Source organism: Micromesistius poutassou (assembly GCF_964030765.1).
Source record: "Micromesistius poutassou genome assembly, chromosome: 14".
Lineage (NCBI taxonomy): Eukaryota > Metazoa > Chordata > Actinopteri > Gadiformes > Gadidae > Micromesistius > Micromesistius poutassou.
Window position 1 is genome coordinate 11,160,081 of NC_140284.1, and position 17,798 is coordinate 11,177,878.

Sequence of the window (17,798 nt, forward strand, 5' to 3'; positions counted from 1 at the left end):
AAATATGAATAACAATTATTAATATTCCTACAAATGATGGTGCAAACCATTCCTATGTCAGTGCTATAGTTTTGATCATATAATTAACCGTAAGTCATTTACACATATAGCCTGGCACATGGGAAATACTTATTTTTCTTTAATAAATCCATTAGGAAACAGACGCAATACCAAGATTAATCAGAATTAAAAACATTCACCATAAACCAATTCCCCTCCTTTATCTCCCTCCCTTCAAGACCACCACTTTGGATGTAGTGAATAAAAGTTGTGAATTACATCATTATTTCAATCTGATTTTCAAACTGGATTATACTATAGCCTATTATTGAAAACGAAAACAATGTAAAAACAACCACACCAAAACCCACAGTAGATGTTTGAAATACGGTTTATTTGTTGTGAAGACAAATATGATATAGAACATGCATGTGGTTTAATCAACACGGAGGTAAAGTGCATCGTAATGCGAGATGGAGTGCTGCCACCAGACGCGCCACTCTATGTTCCGCCGCTCTATGATCAACACCGCGTTACCATAGCGACCAGACCCAGACCCAACGGAATCGGTGCTGTTGCTGCTGCTGCCCATCATCACTCTCCTCTCTTCGCCGAACGGGTAAGGTGGACATATATCCTGTGAATGAACCAGTCATTATTTCCTCATGATTGCTCACCCTCTCTCATCTCAAATAGAAAACATTTATATTTTAACGCTTCCCAGAAGGGCGACGTTCGTCATGTTTAATAATGCGGCCGTTGGACGGTAACTGCTGGTCTGTGTGGGGTGTTGGACGGCGCTGGTCGTCTGGATGTGATGTGGTGTGGTGACAACATGCTGGGTCTTTTCTCCTGTCTCCAATAGAAGCACCATCAGTAATCATGAATAACGACCAGCAAACCACTAAATCGGGCAAGTACAACAAAGGCCTCCGCACTGCATCGGGGCTGGTCCTTAGCCTAGCACCCTGTTAGCACAACGGTCTGGTCCTAGCCTAGCTCCGCGTTAGCATCGGTCCGGTCCCTAGCCTAGCTCCGCGTTAGCATCGCTCGAGGTCCGGAGAGGCGTAGACGTTAGACCGGAACACGCACGAGACTATCGAACGGTTACCGCCGCACGAAGCGTCGAGTCACTTTAATAACTAACATTTAAAAACAACGCGTCACTACGGTTATGTGTTTCATCGCGAGCTCAAGCGGTTCACTGCGACATTCTGAAACGTCCGCTTGTTGGGCGCACAACACGGCGGCTTTCACCCTAACAACCGAGTCGGGTACTCCCTGCTGATGATAATAATAGCCATGGCTACTTTTAAGAGGCTACTTCCGTAGCAACATCCGGCCTTCAACAGAAGATGAACGGGGCTGTGGTTCTTCCCAAGTAATATTTTCGACCGTTTTGACTCCGCTCACGTCACAGACAACGCACGCACTCTTTATACACGCAGTTGTATGCCACAAAATATGTTCCATAGGTTTTGTTTAGTGTTTGGGTTGTTGCTACGTGCGAGTGAGGGGTCCGCCCAGTGTCTGCCCAGCCCTCTGCTGGTGGCACCAGCTGAGTCATGTTCCAGGGTTGAGAAGGAGGATGAGAAGTGCTAGACGGGGTGGGGTGGGGGGATGCTGCGCTGCTTACTGCCTCGGGGAACTGTAAACCGTACATGTCGGAGTACGTGGCGATGTATTAACTTCCCCGTCCACCTTTATCCACGCCACAGGTTTAAAAACCGGGTACCAAAGTAACAATGGGCCGACCTCCCAGATCCCGGGCCTGTCCACGGAAGCTGACAGCCTCCCAGAAGAGAAGGCCCGTGGAAGGAGGGTGGGGGTCATGGAGTCGGACTCTGACTATGTTAAACTGGCCAAACAGGGCGGACAAAAGGGTAGGATACCTCCTATATCTGAACAGTCAGAGACGTTGCAGCTCTTCTCATATATGTTCATTATATTGTCCCGGATGTGCCTTCACTGTTTGGTGTGCTTTATTTACTGATCCCCAAAGGACTTCTCTGGCATGAGGAGACTCTTGCTTCCAAACCCTCTCAGTATACACCTTCAAACTGGTTTGGCGACTCTGAAGAACCAGCAGACGACAATGGAAACATAAGGTAGGTAACCAGATTATTTCATTACCACCGGCCGTTAATTATCGATGGACAATATATCCCTTAGTTATCCTTATCCTATTGGTTGACAGTGAATGGTCATTCATCAATACAGATTGGATTTCCATATGGTTAGTACTAGTAGAGGACCAATTATTTATCACATTATATCCTAATGATTATAATACAGATCACCATCTTGATTAACATTTTAATTATGAATAGTATTCATAACAACAAAACAATGTATACTACTTTTAATATAATACTAAATTATTATGCATAAAAGGGTACAAGAGCCACAGTACAAGGTATATTAATAACCAGTTGACATTGATAGCCAAATCTCACATGTGTTACTTCTCCACACAGTAGCGAGGATTTCAAGAAAAATGGTGCCTCCTCCCGACTCATGGCCGCTCCATTCGGGACGGATGGTAACTCCTCTATGGAGAAGGGTGATGGCAACAAAGTGAAGGAGGAAGGGGAGGAGGATGTAAACAAGGATGTAAACAATCAGGTTAAATATGCATATTAATATATACATCATAGAAATAGGAGCATAGATCTGCCTGTTGTTGAAATTTTGCCGGTGGTTAAAGTGTGTTTGTTTTGAGTGCAGCAGGATGAAGAGGAGGCCGTCAGCCCAACAGATGACCAAGATATGAGCTCCTCCTTCAAAAAACTGTAAGTTGGTTTGGTCACAAGATGGCAGTGCTGTTCCTTGTTTAGTCAGAGAAACGGAATGAGGCGATGACTCGGCATTGGGGTGAACTCCCACTGCAGCAGGATTCTTATCTTATACTTTCTGGTTAAAAATAGTTTTTAGCCTACCAGCGACGCCATTGGGAAGTGTGAGACCAAGCCATGGGAAACACCCCTGTGCTTTGCAGCATGTCTGCTTTTAAATTAGATTTGGCATTAATACAACATACTTAGAAATTAGTTAGCTGTAACGCTTGGACACATTCCCAGTGCCCTGGCCTCTACAAATGTTCTTGTTGCTCTTGGCGCAGCATCTCGGCCAGCAAATGTTTGTCCCTGTCTGGAAGAATGTTAGCGACAGGTCATAACCCAACTCTGATGGTCGGGTTATGACCATGTGACTCAAGGACTCATCAGACCTTGTTTCCTGTACATAAATTGTGTGACGAAATGTTTTTGATGGGGGCCGGGTCAATTTTGCTCTCGGTCATGGTTTCCCGTCCTCACTGTTATTGTAACAGAGTATCTAGGCCCTGACTTTGGTCACAGTGATGTCAGGCTCTGCTGGGAATCTGTTCCGATTGCAACATCCACTGCAGTTGCTTTATGGGTCAATATTTGAACGGTCTTCACCGACTACCTGGCTCTGTTTTTAACGGATAAGGTCATGAATTAATTAAAAGTGTGTTTGGTGCTGGTCTATTCTTCCAGGTCTTTTGATAAGAAACCTAACCCTGTCAGCATGTCCAAGCTGTTGAGCTTTGGTTACGTTGAAGAAGAGAAAGCTACACCCGGTCATAAATTATCAAGTGAGTACTTTAGATGGGGTTCCCCGCTCACCTGGCTCACTATTGTTCATTAAAGTTCATTGGACAATTATCAATGGTGCTAGGTCCGATATTGTCGTTAATTAAAATAAGCTTTTTTACTCATAATTAGAATAGATGGTTTGAGGGGGGAATAATAATTAAAAGTAATGTCTACCTGATTAGTGGGCCTCAACTTAGTAAATAATACATAACCAAATATTGTTTTTGGTGATTGATTAAAACCGTGTAAGTGGCTTGTAAGTCAATAATGAAAATTGGCTTCAGTCAATAAAGATGGCCAGCTGATTGTCCCCCAGATAAGAGGACATTTTTGTGTACAACGGCTGACTCAATTGTTTTTGTCTGTGTCCAGAATAAACAGATTGACCGTCTGAGACCGGGAGGCGCAGGCGCGCACACACACACACACACACACACACACACACACACACACACACACACACACACACACACACACACACACACACACACACACACACACACACACACACACACACACACACACACACACACCCCCCCCCCCCCCCCCACCCACCCACCCACCCTCTGGCCAAAATACGCCATCCCTCAGCCAGTCATACTAGTAATAGACACATCTTCCCTCAGCCTGTCACACTAGTAATGATACCACTTCCCTGAGGTTGTAATGCTATTAACTGAGTCAACTTTGCATTCCTGTCTCTGTTTGCATTCGAATAATGTAAGCTAATGTTAACAGATAACATTATACCAGCTAACATTAAAACACAAGGTATGCCGGTCTTAATGAATGTGAGATGGCCTCCTAGTGCCTGGCCGGCCTGTTATTAATGCCCTATATATATCTATATATATACAAACACATATATGAATAGCAACTCATGCCATTGAAGTTATGCCTTATATGATGAGCAGTTTGTGTGTAACATTGTTTGTTTGGTTCTCCTATGTCCTATAAATGTCCTCAAAGCTCTTTTTTGGGAGAAATTTCAATAAAGTGTTTTGTAACCTTTCTTGTAGTGATTCTGTGATGCAAGGTTGAAAGCTTTTTTGGTTTCAAGAATAAGAAGAAATGAGTTTTGCAGTTTTACGTGTTTTCAGCATTTACAACTTAGTAACCCCATTATTGTGTTGCAGTGTGGATTTAGTCAAAAACAGGCCTACTCAACTAGCGGCCGGTGGGCTGAATACGGGCCTTCTTATTTATTTTTATTTTTATTACAGTGTAATATGATAAATAAAACGAATGGGTTAAATCTGTCATACACATGCCTATAAGGCTCTGTCTGCACCTGCTATTGGCTCAGTCAAGCTCACGTTGCATTTTATCACGTTTCAAGATGTCTCCAAGCCATGATTGATTGTGAAAATAGCCAATTCAAAAGCAAATGGACCGACAAATATTTATTAACAATTTTTTTATAATGATACAATTAAAAGTGAAGAAGGAATTCGTCTGACAAGTTAATTCCATGTAGTAGTACTACTGTATATCTATTAAGTTAACACTACTTAAGTAAGATTTATTTGTAGCGATTCATTGACATAGTTTTACTCTATGTGTGGCCCCTGAACCCCCAGTGGTTTTCCTTTTTGGCCCACTTGTTAAGGAGGTTGAATAGCCCTGCTCTATAGTATATAGTATATATTGGATTTTTAAATCACTTGAGCGTCCACTTCTAAGATTTCTGTCAGCAAGTATTTACTTCAAATGTAACGGAAATTCCTGTCTTTCGCAAGCCATGTTTGTTTGGAAGTTTTTTGTGTGTTTTGACGCAAGTCCATAAGACACGCCTCTGCAGGGAGCCAATCGTCCCTCTGACTAGATCAGGGTTCACCACTATATCAGCACTGCATCAAGAGATCCAAACTCATAAACAGCAGCGAGCATTCTGATACCACACCAAACTACTTACTTCAGAAGATTTCTATACTTTAAATTCCAAACCACTGCAGTCATGGCACCAATTCTACTCAATTGCATGGGAAATGACCGGAAGGAATATATTGAGTGAGTATATGAGTCAGTTTATTTCTACGATAAACTGTTTTATCACAACCAATTCTGTCAGGATGAAACGGGTGAGTTTCTGGTCGTTTATTTTCTGCCAAATGAAACTGAGCCACAATTAATTTTCCACAGAGAAACGTTTCATGTGAACAATCCCAACTTGGATGGCATGGAAGAGGACATTCTCTATCACTTCAGCCTGGGCACCAAGACCCACAACCTTCCTGAGATGTTTGGAGACATCAAGGTTTGTGAGAACGGGTCACAAGAAAATAAAGGGCTTCTGAAAGCTGCTCTAGGAAAAAAAAAGTGGAGGACATTTTTCGGTCAGGAGAGAAGGAATGTGAAAAGTAAAGCTATTCTCTTTCTATTACGCCAAGAGAAAGTCATTTATTTACCTTTCTCCTCATATAGTTTGTGTGTGTCGGGGGAAGTGCCAACCGCATGAAGGCCTTTGCCCAGTTCATGCACAGTGAGCTGAATCTGCCCGGCAGCCCTGATGAACTCAAGGACATCTGCGAGGCAACCGATCGCTACTGCATGTACAAAGTGGGACCCGTGCTTTCCATCAGCGTGAGTATCACCCGACTTGTATCCTAGCAATGATATGGTTTTAAACGGACCCAACATCGCCATTATGATCTTTCTTGATTGTATCTATGGCAAACAAAATAACATTGTTTTTTCTGTTTACTTGCGCGTTTTAGCATGGCATGGGTGTCCCTTCCATCTCCATCATGCTGCATGAGCTCATCAAGCTCCTTCACCACGCCCACTGTCGGGACGTGGTCCTCTTTCGCCTGGGCACCTCTGGGGGAGTCGGTAAGTTCACCACCTTTTCCACCACCGCTGGGTTCAAGCAGCCTCAACATAGGCCTTGTTCAGACAGGGGGAAAACCTGGGTTTTACATGTCCTCCTGTTTTGCCTTCCAGGACTGGCTCCGGGGACGGTGGTGGTGTCCGAGAAGGCGGTGGACTACAACTTCCTACCCCAGTTCGAGCAGGTGGTCCTGGGCAAAGTGATCATGAGGAGCACGGAGCTGGACACGGGAGTGTCCCAGGAGCTCCTGCAGTGCTCCAAAGAGCTCCTCAACCTCCCGGCCGTCATCGGGAACACCATGTGCACGGACGACTTCTATGAAGGTGAGTCTCGCTCGTCCCACCGTCAAGGCCCATATGATTTGTATTGGGATGTTTACACGACCCCTTTTGAATCCATTAAAAGGGTATGTTGTAATCGTGTTTTATAAGCGCAGGCTTGTGTATGACACTGAAACGTGCCATCCTCTCCCAGGTCAAGGGCGGCTGGACGGAGCGCTCTGCTCCTTCTCCAACGAGGAGAAGCTGGAGTACCTGCAGAGAGCCTACGAGGCGGGGGTCCGCAACATCGAGATGGAGTCCACCGCCTTCGCCGCCATGTGCCGCGTGTGTGGCCTCAAAGGTGAGGCCTCAAACACAAGACATGGTGCTTCCGGTTACCACCATCCCCCATAATCACCCTTTACCCGACGACCCACTACCGTCAAAGTTCTTCGCAGTAGAGCTATTGGCCCTGCGTCGTCCTGTCAGAACATGGTGTGTGTGAGGCTCTCTAATGTCTTTGTGTTCCTCCTGTTCTCCAGCGGCTGTGCTCTGCGTGACGATTGTGAACCGCTTCGACGGCGACCAGATCACCAGCCCTGAGGATGTCCTGGTGGAGTACCAGAAGAGACCCCAGGTCCTGGTGGCCCACTTCATAAAGAAACGCCTCGCACTCATCACCCTGACCCCACCCTAAAGCCTTCACATGGGTCTTTTTACAATTTATTTGTTACCAGCATTCGTAGTGTTGATCAGCAGAGAAATAGTCTGCCAAAGACGTTGACGTCGCTTAGCAACCGAGTACACTGGGGTTGATAAGTTACCGGACTACTTGTGGAGTTATACGAAAGGCGTGAAAAAAATCCACTTTCCTTGACAGCGGTCATTATATGCTTAGCAACGGTCATTATTGAAAAATAATTCACCACCGGAAGTCCGGAAGGCCCACGCAAGTGAACGGAGCGTTCCACAGCATTGAGAAGAGCCGTGTAATAAATATATATATATGTTTAATGATGAATTCACGTGATTACCATGTGGATATGCGTACTTACTCCTCACATCTTGGTGCTTCTGATCAGCTTCTAGTTATTATATAAAGAGTTACCTTTTTTGACCTTGTAAAGAATGTATGATTTTATTACAATCACTTACTTACTCATTATTTAATGTATTTAACTAAATCATGTTTGTTTTCTGTATTTATATTATATGTACTGTGAAATGTATTGTGTATAATGTTACAGTGTCATGTTGAATATGAAAATAAAGTGTTCTAAAAGCTTATTTCTAAGTGTTCTTTACAAATATTATGGTTTCTTATCTTTACACTTTACACACCAAACGGATACATGTGCAATACATAGTGTGTTGTGCAACACACTGGCCAATTAAACGCGTTGTCAGAATAATTCAATCTCTATAATAATATTATATAATAATAATCCTATAAAATCTTACAACTAGCCAATTACCAGTGGAAATAGGTTCATTAGGCATTATCAGATTTTTCATTTGGTTGACGATGAGAAACAATAGAGGAATATTAATTAAGTGTCATAACAGGGTTACACCTACATAATTCATTCAAATGGACCATGGTTCTAAAGTGTCCATAAACAGTAAATACGATGTAAATCCATCTAGAAACAAATTAAGTTTTCTGCATTATCTAATTATGTAAACAACCATACTGTGTATGTTTATGTTTTGGTCATTTCACTTCATAAGATCCAGGGGTTGGATCTGTCCTGAGGACGGCCGACACCGTGTCTCTGCGAGGGGCTCTGGGGGGCTGGATGTCAGCCAGGATCTGGCGTGCATATGGGGTCTGGTGGAGACCCGCCTCGCGGAGTGCCTGCTCCACGCGCACCCTGGGGTCCGACACGATCTGTAACAGGGACGCATGACCTCAGATGACCCTAAAGATGCCTCTATTATTAACTACAAACCAATATGAAATCTACCCTTCATAAATAAAATCATTGAGAAAGTTGTCCTCTAGCAACTTAGTGACTTCCTAGCATCAACTGGTTGCTATGGTTTCTGCAGTTCAAGAGAGGAGAGTTTGGCAATGTGGTGCAGTCTTACACAGACACAACCAATGACAATGAGTCAGAATGATGGTTGTCGATACCAAACTGTGTCTCCTCCTGAAAAGTAATCCCCCAGGTCCTGTTTGCAATGGTCCGCCGATTTGAGCAGTAATATGCTACAGTGCTCTGGCAGCTTGTGTCTTCTGCTGCTACGCAACTCGGAGTATGACCGGGCCAAGATGGCGGCCTCATTTCTTGCGTCCAAGCAGCCAATGCGGCGTCTACTCTTTATAATGTCTATGCCTCGCTCCATATTGGTTGTTTTGAAAGGAACAGGAAGTCGCTCATGTTATTCGTTGTTGTTGATTCTGAGGATTCTGATTGGCTTGCATGGCTTTATCCTTCTCCCTACACTGCCGCCCATAGGTTTGGCATAGTTATAATGGTGCTCAACGGTGTATTTATGCGGGTTGATGTAAATGTCAATTTTTTGAAAACTATGTTGTGTGCACAATGTTATTTTTGAAAACGGAGGGGGGGAAATATTTGTTTCTCTAAATACCCTGCTATGTATAAACATGGCCTTAGAGGGCTCATGTCTACCGAAGACTTACAAAAACTTGTACATGCCTTTATCACTAGCACGCTTGATTACTGCAATGGTCTCCTTACAGGTCTCCCAAAAAAAACTCTACAGCTTGGTCAGAATGCTGCTGCTAGAGTTCTAACAAAGAGTAATATGTCCAAAAAATTTGGACATATTACACCAATTCTTAAATCGTTACATGGGCTCCCTGTATGTCAGAGAATTGATTTTATTGATTTTGTTGCTAACCTATAAATCCCTACATGGTTTAGCCAAAATATTTAAATTATATGCTTAATGCTTCCACTACATAAGCCTTCTAGGCCACTAAGATCTTCTGAGACCAATCTGTTAATTATCCCCAGAGTCAACACGAAACATGGGGAAGCAGGATTTAGTTACTATGCAACAAATAGCTGGCATAAACTCCCTGAGGATTTAAGACTTGCCCCAACTCTGACAGATTTTAAAACAAGACTGAAGACTTATGTTTGCTTTAGCTTTCTGCTAAATCTTAAATCTACAATGTTTCTATCTATTTTTTATTTTATTACTAACTTTGCCTTTATTTTCTCACTTTCTAAAATGCCTTTTTTTTACTTTGCCTTTATTTTCTTTTTTACTTTTCCTTTATATCTATTTTACGTTTTACTTATCTATTATTTTCTTTTATTGTATGACAATGTTTATATGTGAAGCACTTTGAGTCTGCCTTGTGTATGAAAAGTGCTATATAAATAAAGTTGCCTTGCCTTGCCTAAAGACCCCTTGTGTAACCCTCCTATTTATGATTATCTCTAAAATACATCTCTAAAAAACACATTTTGGAGGTTTAGGATAAGTGACTAAATATGTTCCATATGTAAACACTTAACCAATATGATCTCTCCACTGGGCAGAAGGTCTGAGGCAAGTACCATGAACGGCCCTGAGCGTCTGACATTTCACCTCAAAGTTAAACATTGTTTTGTTGTGCCCAAGACCTGCCTGACCTGAATACTTTGTTCTGGGTCATATGTCACTCAAACATTACTGGAGCACTAACGCTATAAACATTGAAGGGGGTTGAGTGACTCAGCAACCAGCTGATTCAAGTTCCATCGCGTTCCACTCCAGTTATTGTTTTACTTTATTTGATGCACCCTTCCTATGAATCCTACATACCTACCTCATTAACCCGATCTGACAATAACCTGCGAACATATTGCCATTTTCTGGTGGGCTGAGCTTCAGTTGAAAAGCTGGAGCTTGTGGCTATCTCACCTGGCTGTCTGTGTACGTGTTGATGTTGTATAGCGGCTTCTGGGGTTCACATCCCTCCTTCTGACGACTCCTCCAAGCTTCAGTCTCCCCCATCATCCTCTCTGGGTCGGCCTCTGCTACCACAGCAACCTTATTGACATAAAGTTACAAAATATTGAATTGAATTGCAGAAATTAGCTGCTTTCACATATGGACGTACAACCGTCTATTCTCCCGCTATTCTCCCGACGGGCCGTATATGTGAATGACATATCCTGACGTTGGACCTCCTGAAAAAAAAGACTACCCCTGAGGTAGTATTTTAGCCCGCGGAAATGTTAATTACCTTATATGTGAATGAGCAGTAGAATGTCGGCATTTCACACCAGTTGAGTGGGCGTGTTGATGACGCTTCGGTCTATGTTTGCATGTCATTGAGTGGCAGCCGCACCCTAATCGATAATCAGCCTGTTGCCTTTAGTTCGCTGAATGGTTAAAAAAATATTTAAATGTGGCACTGCTTTTCAGAGTCATTCGTAGTGAACGCTAAATGATAGGTCTTACCGTAACCCTCAAAGTACACATCATACGATAAATTACAATACATGAGTTCACAGCTGCACGCGTATATAGAAAATGTTTTTTTTATTATTATGTTACACCTTTCCTGCTGTCGACTCCCAGATCGTAGTCGAGGAGCACTGGGGAGACGTTCCTCCAGGTCTGATGTTCTCTCGGGGTAACGGCAGTGGGTCTGCTTATAGGTTTGAATATGGTTGTAATAAAGCGGCCACCGATTCTTGACAGGCTGGATACTTTATTCTTAGTTTCACTAACTTTACTGTACACGTTTGCACAGACACAACCAGACTCGTTCATTATTTCACTAAACTGACACGCGCTACCGCTCACTCTCCTCGCTCGTCATTATTGATAACAGCCTTTCTTGTTCGCTTTTATCGATCGATGCGGATGTTGCGGATGCAACGGAATATATGATGCATCGCTGCAGTAACATTTAAGATGATCGCGATGAGTTCTGCCCATTCTACCTCCGTGCTGTCTGTGGTCAAACCAAAACAAACCGAGACCCTACGTCATATCCCGCCCCTTGCAAGCCCATCCCCCTAAACCAGCCGGAGATTCTACTGATGACTGAGCGACACTGATGTCCGCATATCGGGCATCAAGTGTGAATAAGTGTGAATGACCCTCACGGTCGCACCTCCTGATGAACAAATGCGGAGAAAAGACAGAGAACATATGTAAAAACGGCTATACTAATCTGTAATTTTTTACGGATGTCACAAAGGAGCGGGTAATGGATCTGGGCGTTTCTTCTTGAGGATGCCCACAGGTGCGCCACACACACCCACAACCTTTCAGCTTCGGAGTAAAAGACCCTAAAGACTATCTTTCTATTCGGCCCCCAATACAATGAAGCAGCAGTGATGTAAAACACTTCACCAGAAGATGGCAGCAAAGTTGCAATGCCGACATCAAACAGGACCGACTTGGACCGCTAGACCGGACCGACTGACCCCTTTAATGGACCACTCCATCGGACCACTCCACCGGACCGCTTGAGCGGTCTGCACGGCCGCTAGACCGGACCACTTGACCAGAATGACCGACCTCTGGACTGACCCACCCACCTGTGTCCTGAGGGCCTCCAGGCGTGTCCGTCTCTCCTCCTGCTCCCTCTGTCGCTGCAGCTCCCCCGCTTCTCTCTCCTCCCTGCGGAGCTTCAGGGTCTCCTCACGATACCGCACCCTGGGGAGAGAGACGTGGCGGGGGGGTTGTTCATCTCCACCTCTCTGACACCGCTCTATCTGCACTCCCCAGACAACCCCCGCAGGTGTCTGAGGAGGGGGGGGTTCATGTGGCCGCCAAACGCCCCTCGCATCTAGTGTCAAACACCCCCACCCCCGCCCCCCCCCCCGTGTCTCTTACTCCAGTCCCACCCCTTACCACCCTGCCAGTGCTCTTGAGCCACAGGGGCAGAAGGTGTGGAAAGTAGTGAATAGTCATTAAGAGCAGGAGCCTGTTAGTCCTTCATCCTACTGGTTAAACACACACACGTGGAGCCGTGTGGCTAGCACCGAGGCGTGTGTTTACACTCTGTAGCGCTGCAGGTCTTCCCTGCAGGTCACCCCTGGTGACGACCCGGGGGGCCGGAAGTCTCACCTCTCCTGATCCCTCCTGGCCTGCTCCTCCATGGAGCTCCTCAGCAGGGCCAGCCGCTCCTCTTCTCTCCTCCCCAGACGCTCCCTCCTCTCCTGCTGCCTGGTGTAGAACTCCTTCAACTGAGACAGGAACAGAAAGAAGAAGAAGAAACAATAACCGTTAATCAGAATCAATAGCGGTGCTGATTTCATATTGCGTTAGCTCTTCTAGATAATCTGTGGAATATACAGCTACGGGGAGGAGGAAAACAAGATGATGTTTCACCACCCGCCACACAATTGTGCCAAACGACATGGAATCCAAAAGCAGCTGAAATGCTCTTGTTAATCAGAGATATGGAGTGAGCTCATTAGAAACACACAAACTGTTTGTTTACAGCTGCAAAGACGTCTACATGGATACATCTGAATATATATATTCTACAACTTCTACAACTACTGCTTTGATTCACTGGGGTTTTTAGGAAGTTTAAATCAATGCACCAAACCATATAGATGGAAACGATGTAACAAAAATACACTTTAAAACATTAATTTACATAATATGTCCCTGTAAATAATAATAATAATAATAATAATAATAATAATAATATTAATACATTTATTTCTATTGCACTTTATATTATGAGAATCTCAAAGTGCTACAGAGAAGAAAAAAATAAAATCTATGAGAATGAAAGCAATTAAAACAAAAATTAAAAATTACCAATAAATGGTTAAAAGGAGAACCTTTAAAAGAAAATTTAGCAAAATGCTTTTTTAAAAATATACGTTTTTAGGTTTCGTTTAAAAGATAATGTTAGTTGAACTGAAATTTCTGGCTAATGTAATAAAAGAAAAAGTCCACAATGGTTTTAGTTATTTGGTCGAAGATCTTTTATTAATGGACTGTGTGTTCTTGATGGCTTCATGTTTAATGAATAGCAGCAGGAACAGATATCCAATTAAATCAAGCCCGCTAACGAGCCTACCGCCACAAATGAGCAAATGAGGGTATCCAAGGCTGAGCTGAACAGCAGGTCGTCGCGGTGACGAGCGCAATGTTTACCTTGTCTCTCTGGTGTGACCTGACAGACACCTCGTTGTCCCGCCTCCTGTCCAGCCGCTTCTCCTCCTCCTCCTGACGCCTGGCGGCCATCAGCGCCTCCAGCTGGGACACTTCCTCCTGCCGGGCCCGCCACTGCTGCACCTGGAACCACACGCGCACACACACACACACACACACACACATGCAAACATGCACGCACAGTCACACACACACACGCACACAGCCACATACATATTCATGCACACAGGTGCAAGCAAACACAGGCACACACACAGATGTGCGCACACACACACACACACACACACACACACACACACACACACACACACACACACACACACACACACACACACACACACACACACACACACACACACACACACACACACACACAGCACACACACACACAGGAAACAAATCCACAGGTTATAATCCATCACAGGCGTATGGAGGTTTCGTGCAGAGACCTCCAGCTGAGGTCTTTGTGCTGAGAGTGTGATGGTGTGAACCTGGCACTCTGGCCTGCAGACCCCAGCACCTCCACCCGGGGGGGGGGGGGGGGGGGGGGCAGACACCTCCAACCACCCTGAGAGCTCCTCTCACTAGACAAGTGCTCCGAACCAGAGAGAACCCAGAGAACTCCCAAACCTTTGTTCCTGATCCCTTTCTTTTTTCATTTCATTCCTTTCATTTTCTTTCAAAGATCGACTGCTCTGAAAACATAACACTGAAATTGTGGATTTCACCGTGACCGTATGAAACGTCTTAAAAAGCGAACAATCAATATATTCACAACAGACACACACACAAAGAAATATCACAGACACAGACACACACAAACACACACACTATAAACAATCTACTACGTATATATGCAGATAAACAGACGTGTCTGGCAGTGTTTGTACTGCATGATAGCCACTGTGTGTGCGTGTGTGTGTGTGTGTGTGTGTGTCAGTACGTTTACATGCAGAGTCATAATTGGGGTAACTAAACAAATAAGACCTCAACAGGACTTGTAAAATGCATGTAAACACCTTTATCCGATCTGCTTCGCACAAAAATTGGCACGTGAACGGACAAGCTAAATCGGATAAGAACACCTAGATCGTTCATAGTCTGGTCTCTACCTGCATGTAAACAGCATGTTTCGGAGTTTGCGTTCTGCGCATGCTCGAGATCTTTTCCGGGGTCGCTGTCGGAAAACAAGTAACGGTGAATTAGAAAGGTGGCGCAGAAGATAGAGGAGAGGGAAAATAAACTTTTTTTTTCTTCCGACGTCTTTACGATCTTTATTCATTCATTGCGCCGCGGCCGAACTGACGGGAATATTCTCTGATATTATGAATCTTAAAGACCGCGTCGGGTTCTCAGACTCTCGGGTACTTCCACAACAAATAAAAACTTGTAGTGCGGGTTATCTCGGCCATGGGGGGAGAAGGAATTGGGGGAATGCCGTATACGGACAGGCGGTGGAGGGGCTGCTCCGGCGGGAGAAAGATGTTTTCAGCAGACAGCTGTCAACTCACTTCGGGTCGGCGATTTATTTAAAAAGCTGGCGCAGAAGATGGAGGAAGCCGGTGTCGTGCCAATGTAGTTTTTAGTAGACAGCTGCAAGCAAAGATCGATCAACAAAATCACAACTCTTCTCTATTTTGGGACCACAGTGGTGGAACGAGCTCCCTGCCGATGTCAGGACCGCAGAGTCACTCACCAGCTTCCACAAAAGACTCAAAACTCACCTGTTCAGAGTTCACCTAGACTCTGCATAGCCATTCAGTCCCTTTATTTGTCTGTTGTACTATTGTCTGTTGTACGTCCTGGCACTTAATGAACGTACTTGCACGTTGTATTCATTCATTGTACTTAATTGTGTAGCATCTGCAGTAGCTAGCTATCACTGCTGTATACAGGGAATGGGTTGGCCTGGCGACGGATTGTTAGTACTTGCACTTGGTTCTATGAACATCTTTACTGTACCAACAGCGATATATTGTCGGTACAGTGATGATATAACAATATAACGCCTGGAGTGCTGCAGGAAGAGGTCAACAGGTTTAGGAGACAGGCCGGCAGGTGGACTAGATCCCCCGTTTGTTTGGTTTCCACTAGAATTTGGTTTCACATTCAGCAGCAAAAGTCCTGGATACTGACATGAATATGAATGCAAATTTGTGTATGACTCTGTTGATCTGTGTTAGCTTAAGAACAATAATCATCTGTTAAGTGGATGATCTATCGTCAAACCAGTGGGACTCTTTTCTATGCATTCCTGTGAGTTGTCCCATCAAGTTTTGACAACGTATATACACATGATGGAAAGTTTAATTAGCGTAATGGTATACCAGAATATAACTTCACATATTCAAGTTGCAGTTTGCTGTTGTGTTAGAAGAAAAATGATCTCTGTATGTTCCGGTAGGATGTGAGTTAATGTTCCCTTCCATAAAGGGAAGGCGACACGAAGCTGATATGAAACATCAACTTTCATAAACATAAACAAGATACCGGTGGGTTGTTGTTTAATGAGATTGTGACATCATGAGTTATGATGCAACAACGTAGGCCTCCTCTTTAGAACGTTTTACTGATTATTATGCAAATAAGATGGCCTCCGAATAAAACCCACCTGATGCCTGAAAGACTAAGTACATAAACGCTTGGTGTGGGGGAGTGTGTGAACACCTCTCCCATGTGTGCTGTTGGAGTCATGAATAATAACCTAAATTAATTTGTGATGTCATAAAAGGTAAATCAGTTTGGATTATGTGCATGCAACCGCCTAATGAAGCTGGATCAGCATGATGGACAAGTGAGGTGGTGGGGTACAGCTGGGGTATATTAGCTGAACACAGACAGACACACACAAAAACACACACACGTGACTACTCTGTTTTACAGGCTTTAATGATCCATCTTTAGTACAAACTATTGTACTACAAGCTTTAATACTATAGGGAAGTAGTATTATGCTGTACCTCTGAGCCTAAAGACTGACTCATAGATAATTGAGTATGATAACTAATCTCTCTCTCTCTCTCTCTCTCTCTCTCTCTCTCTCTCTCTCTCTCTCTCTCTCTCTCTCTCTCTCTCTCTCTCTCTCTCTCTCTCTCTCTCTCTCTCTCTCTCTCTCTCTCTCTCTCTCTCTCTCTCTCTCTCTCTCTCTCTCTCTCTCTCTCTCTCTAGAGATGTGTGAGCAGACGTCTGTGGGAGGAGGATTTAAACAGTAATGGGGATTTGAATACAGAGCCAAGGCTCATGGCTCATGGTTTTACAAATAAAGACATCAAAAAGACATAAATAAAGACTGTACACCACGCTCTTCTGCAGAGGCTTTGAACCAGAGCCACTTACAGGGACCTTAGACACACCTGGCTCCAGGTAGAATGCAGGATTCAAACCCAGACCCAGACTGGCCATGGAAAAAAGGAGCAGAAGTATTGGAGGCAGTGGAGCCTGATTTGAGAACTTGACTCACATCCTAACCACTACCCTGCTCAAACAAAACAAATGCTCCAATACCAGCTAGGGGCCATTACAGACCATCTTACACACTGCTGGCATGTTGCTGGTGTGTGAGTGTGGTGGTGTGCATTGGGCTCAAGGCCAATGTGTGTGTGTGTGTGTGTGTGTGTGTGTGTGTGTGTGTGTGTGTGTGTGTGTGTGTGTGTGTGTGTGTGTGTGTGTGTGTGTGTGTGTGTGTGTGTGTGTGTGTGTGTGTGTGTGTGTGTGTGTGTGTGCGCGCGCGTGTGTGATAAGCTAGAATAGATACTAGAACAGATACTACATTGCCGAGAAGCAGAGCACACACACTTAGCCCCCGAACCGTAAAACTACAAATAGACTTGTTTTTATCCTCACTAATGATTAGATAAGAAACCTTGCCTCAGCTCAAGGTTTCTTCCTTTTGATTTCAGGAGTGTTTTATTGTTGTTGCCTTCAGAAGGCTTACTGTGTGTGTGTGTGTGTGTGTGTGTGTGTGTGTGTGTG

The 17,798-nt window shown here is 44.2% G+C and overlaps 3 protein-coding genes across 4 annotated transcripts in view; 2 read left to right on the forward strand and 1 right to left on the reverse strand.

Annotated features, from left to right (window-relative positions):
• Window positions 1-511: 511 nt before the first annotated feature.
• On the forward strand, window positions 512-4,631 carry LOC311358353 (uncharacterized protein). 2 transcript variants are annotated; one of them, XM_084478363.1, is made up of 8 exons: window positions 512-619; window positions 866-913; window positions 1,719-1,883; window positions 2,003-2,108; window positions 2,481-2,625; window positions 2,728-2,792; window positions 3,522-3,619; window positions 3,993-4,631. In XM_084478363.1, exons 2-8 carry the CDS (start codon window positions 883-885, stop codon window positions 3,995-3,997), a joined length of 615 nt encoding a protein of 204 aa, XP_084334489.1. In that variant the 5' UTR covers window positions 512-619; window positions 866-882; the 3' UTR covers window positions 3,998-4,631. The 2 variants fall into 2 exon arrangements, with proteins under 2 accessions (XP_084334489.1, XP_084334488.1); XM_084478362.1 differs by having other exon boundaries at window positions 514-619; window positions 2,478-2,625.
• Window positions 4,632-5,478: 847 nt separating this feature from the next.
• Window positions 5,479-7,997, forward strand: upp2 (uridine phosphorylase 2). The gene is made up of 7 exons (XM_084479015.1): window positions 5,479-5,630; window positions 5,763-5,877; window positions 6,045-6,203; window positions 6,338-6,452; window positions 6,564-6,773; window positions 6,925-7,071; window positions 7,253-7,997. The coding sequence occupies exons 1-7, from the start codon at window positions 5,578-5,580 to the stop codon at window positions 7,405-7,407; spliced, it is 954 nt and encodes a 317-aa protein (XP_084335141.1). The 5' UTR covers window positions 5,479-5,577; the 3' UTR covers window positions 7,408-7,997.
• A 427-nt stretch (window positions 7,998-8,424) lies between these two features.
• LOC311358851 (coiled-coil domain-containing protein 148-like) overlaps window positions 8,425-17,798 on the reverse strand; it is a gene marked incomplete at both ends in the record, with an annotated part of 24,589 nt that continues 15,215 nt past the window's right edge. The window contains 5 exons of the mRNA XM_084478954.1: window positions 8,425-8,601; window positions 10,596-10,724; window positions 12,230-12,347; window positions 12,762-12,880; window positions 13,809-13,949. Of these exons, the coding sequence (XP_084335080.1) occupies window positions 8,425-8,601; window positions 10,596-10,724; window positions 12,230-12,347; window positions 12,762-12,880; window positions 13,809-13,949 (684 nt within the window). The remainder of the gene's footprint in view (window positions 8,602-10,595; window positions 10,725-12,229; window positions 12,348-12,761; window positions 12,881-13,808; window positions 13,950-17,798) is intronic.

Excerpts from the sequence above, each read along its gene's own strand:
- LOC311358353 (XM_084478362.1), top strand. The coding sequence starts at position 883 with ATGAATAACGACCAGCAAACCACTAAATCGG. Across the intron at positions 2,109-2,477 it reads GACGACAATGGAAACATAAG|TAGCGAGGATTTCAAGAAAA; the intron begins GTAGGTAACCAG and ends TTCTCCACACAG. Across the intron at positions 2,626-2,727 it reads ACAAGGATGTAAACAATCAG|CAGGATGAAGAGGAGGCCGT; the intron begins GTTAAATATGCA and ends TTTTGAGTGCAG.
- upp2 (XM_084479015.1), top strand. The coding sequence starts at position 5,578 with ATGGCACCAATTCTACTCAATTGCATGGGAAATGACCGGAAGGAATAT. Across the intron at positions 5,878-6,044 it reads AGATGTTTGGAGACATCAAG|TTTGTGTGTGTCGGGGGAAG; the intron begins GTTTGTGAGAAC and ends CTCCTCATATAG. Across the intron at positions 6,453-6,563 it reads GGGCACCTCTGGGGGAGTCG|GACTGGCTCCGGGGACGGTG; the intron begins GTAAGTTCACCA and ends TTTGCCTTCCAG.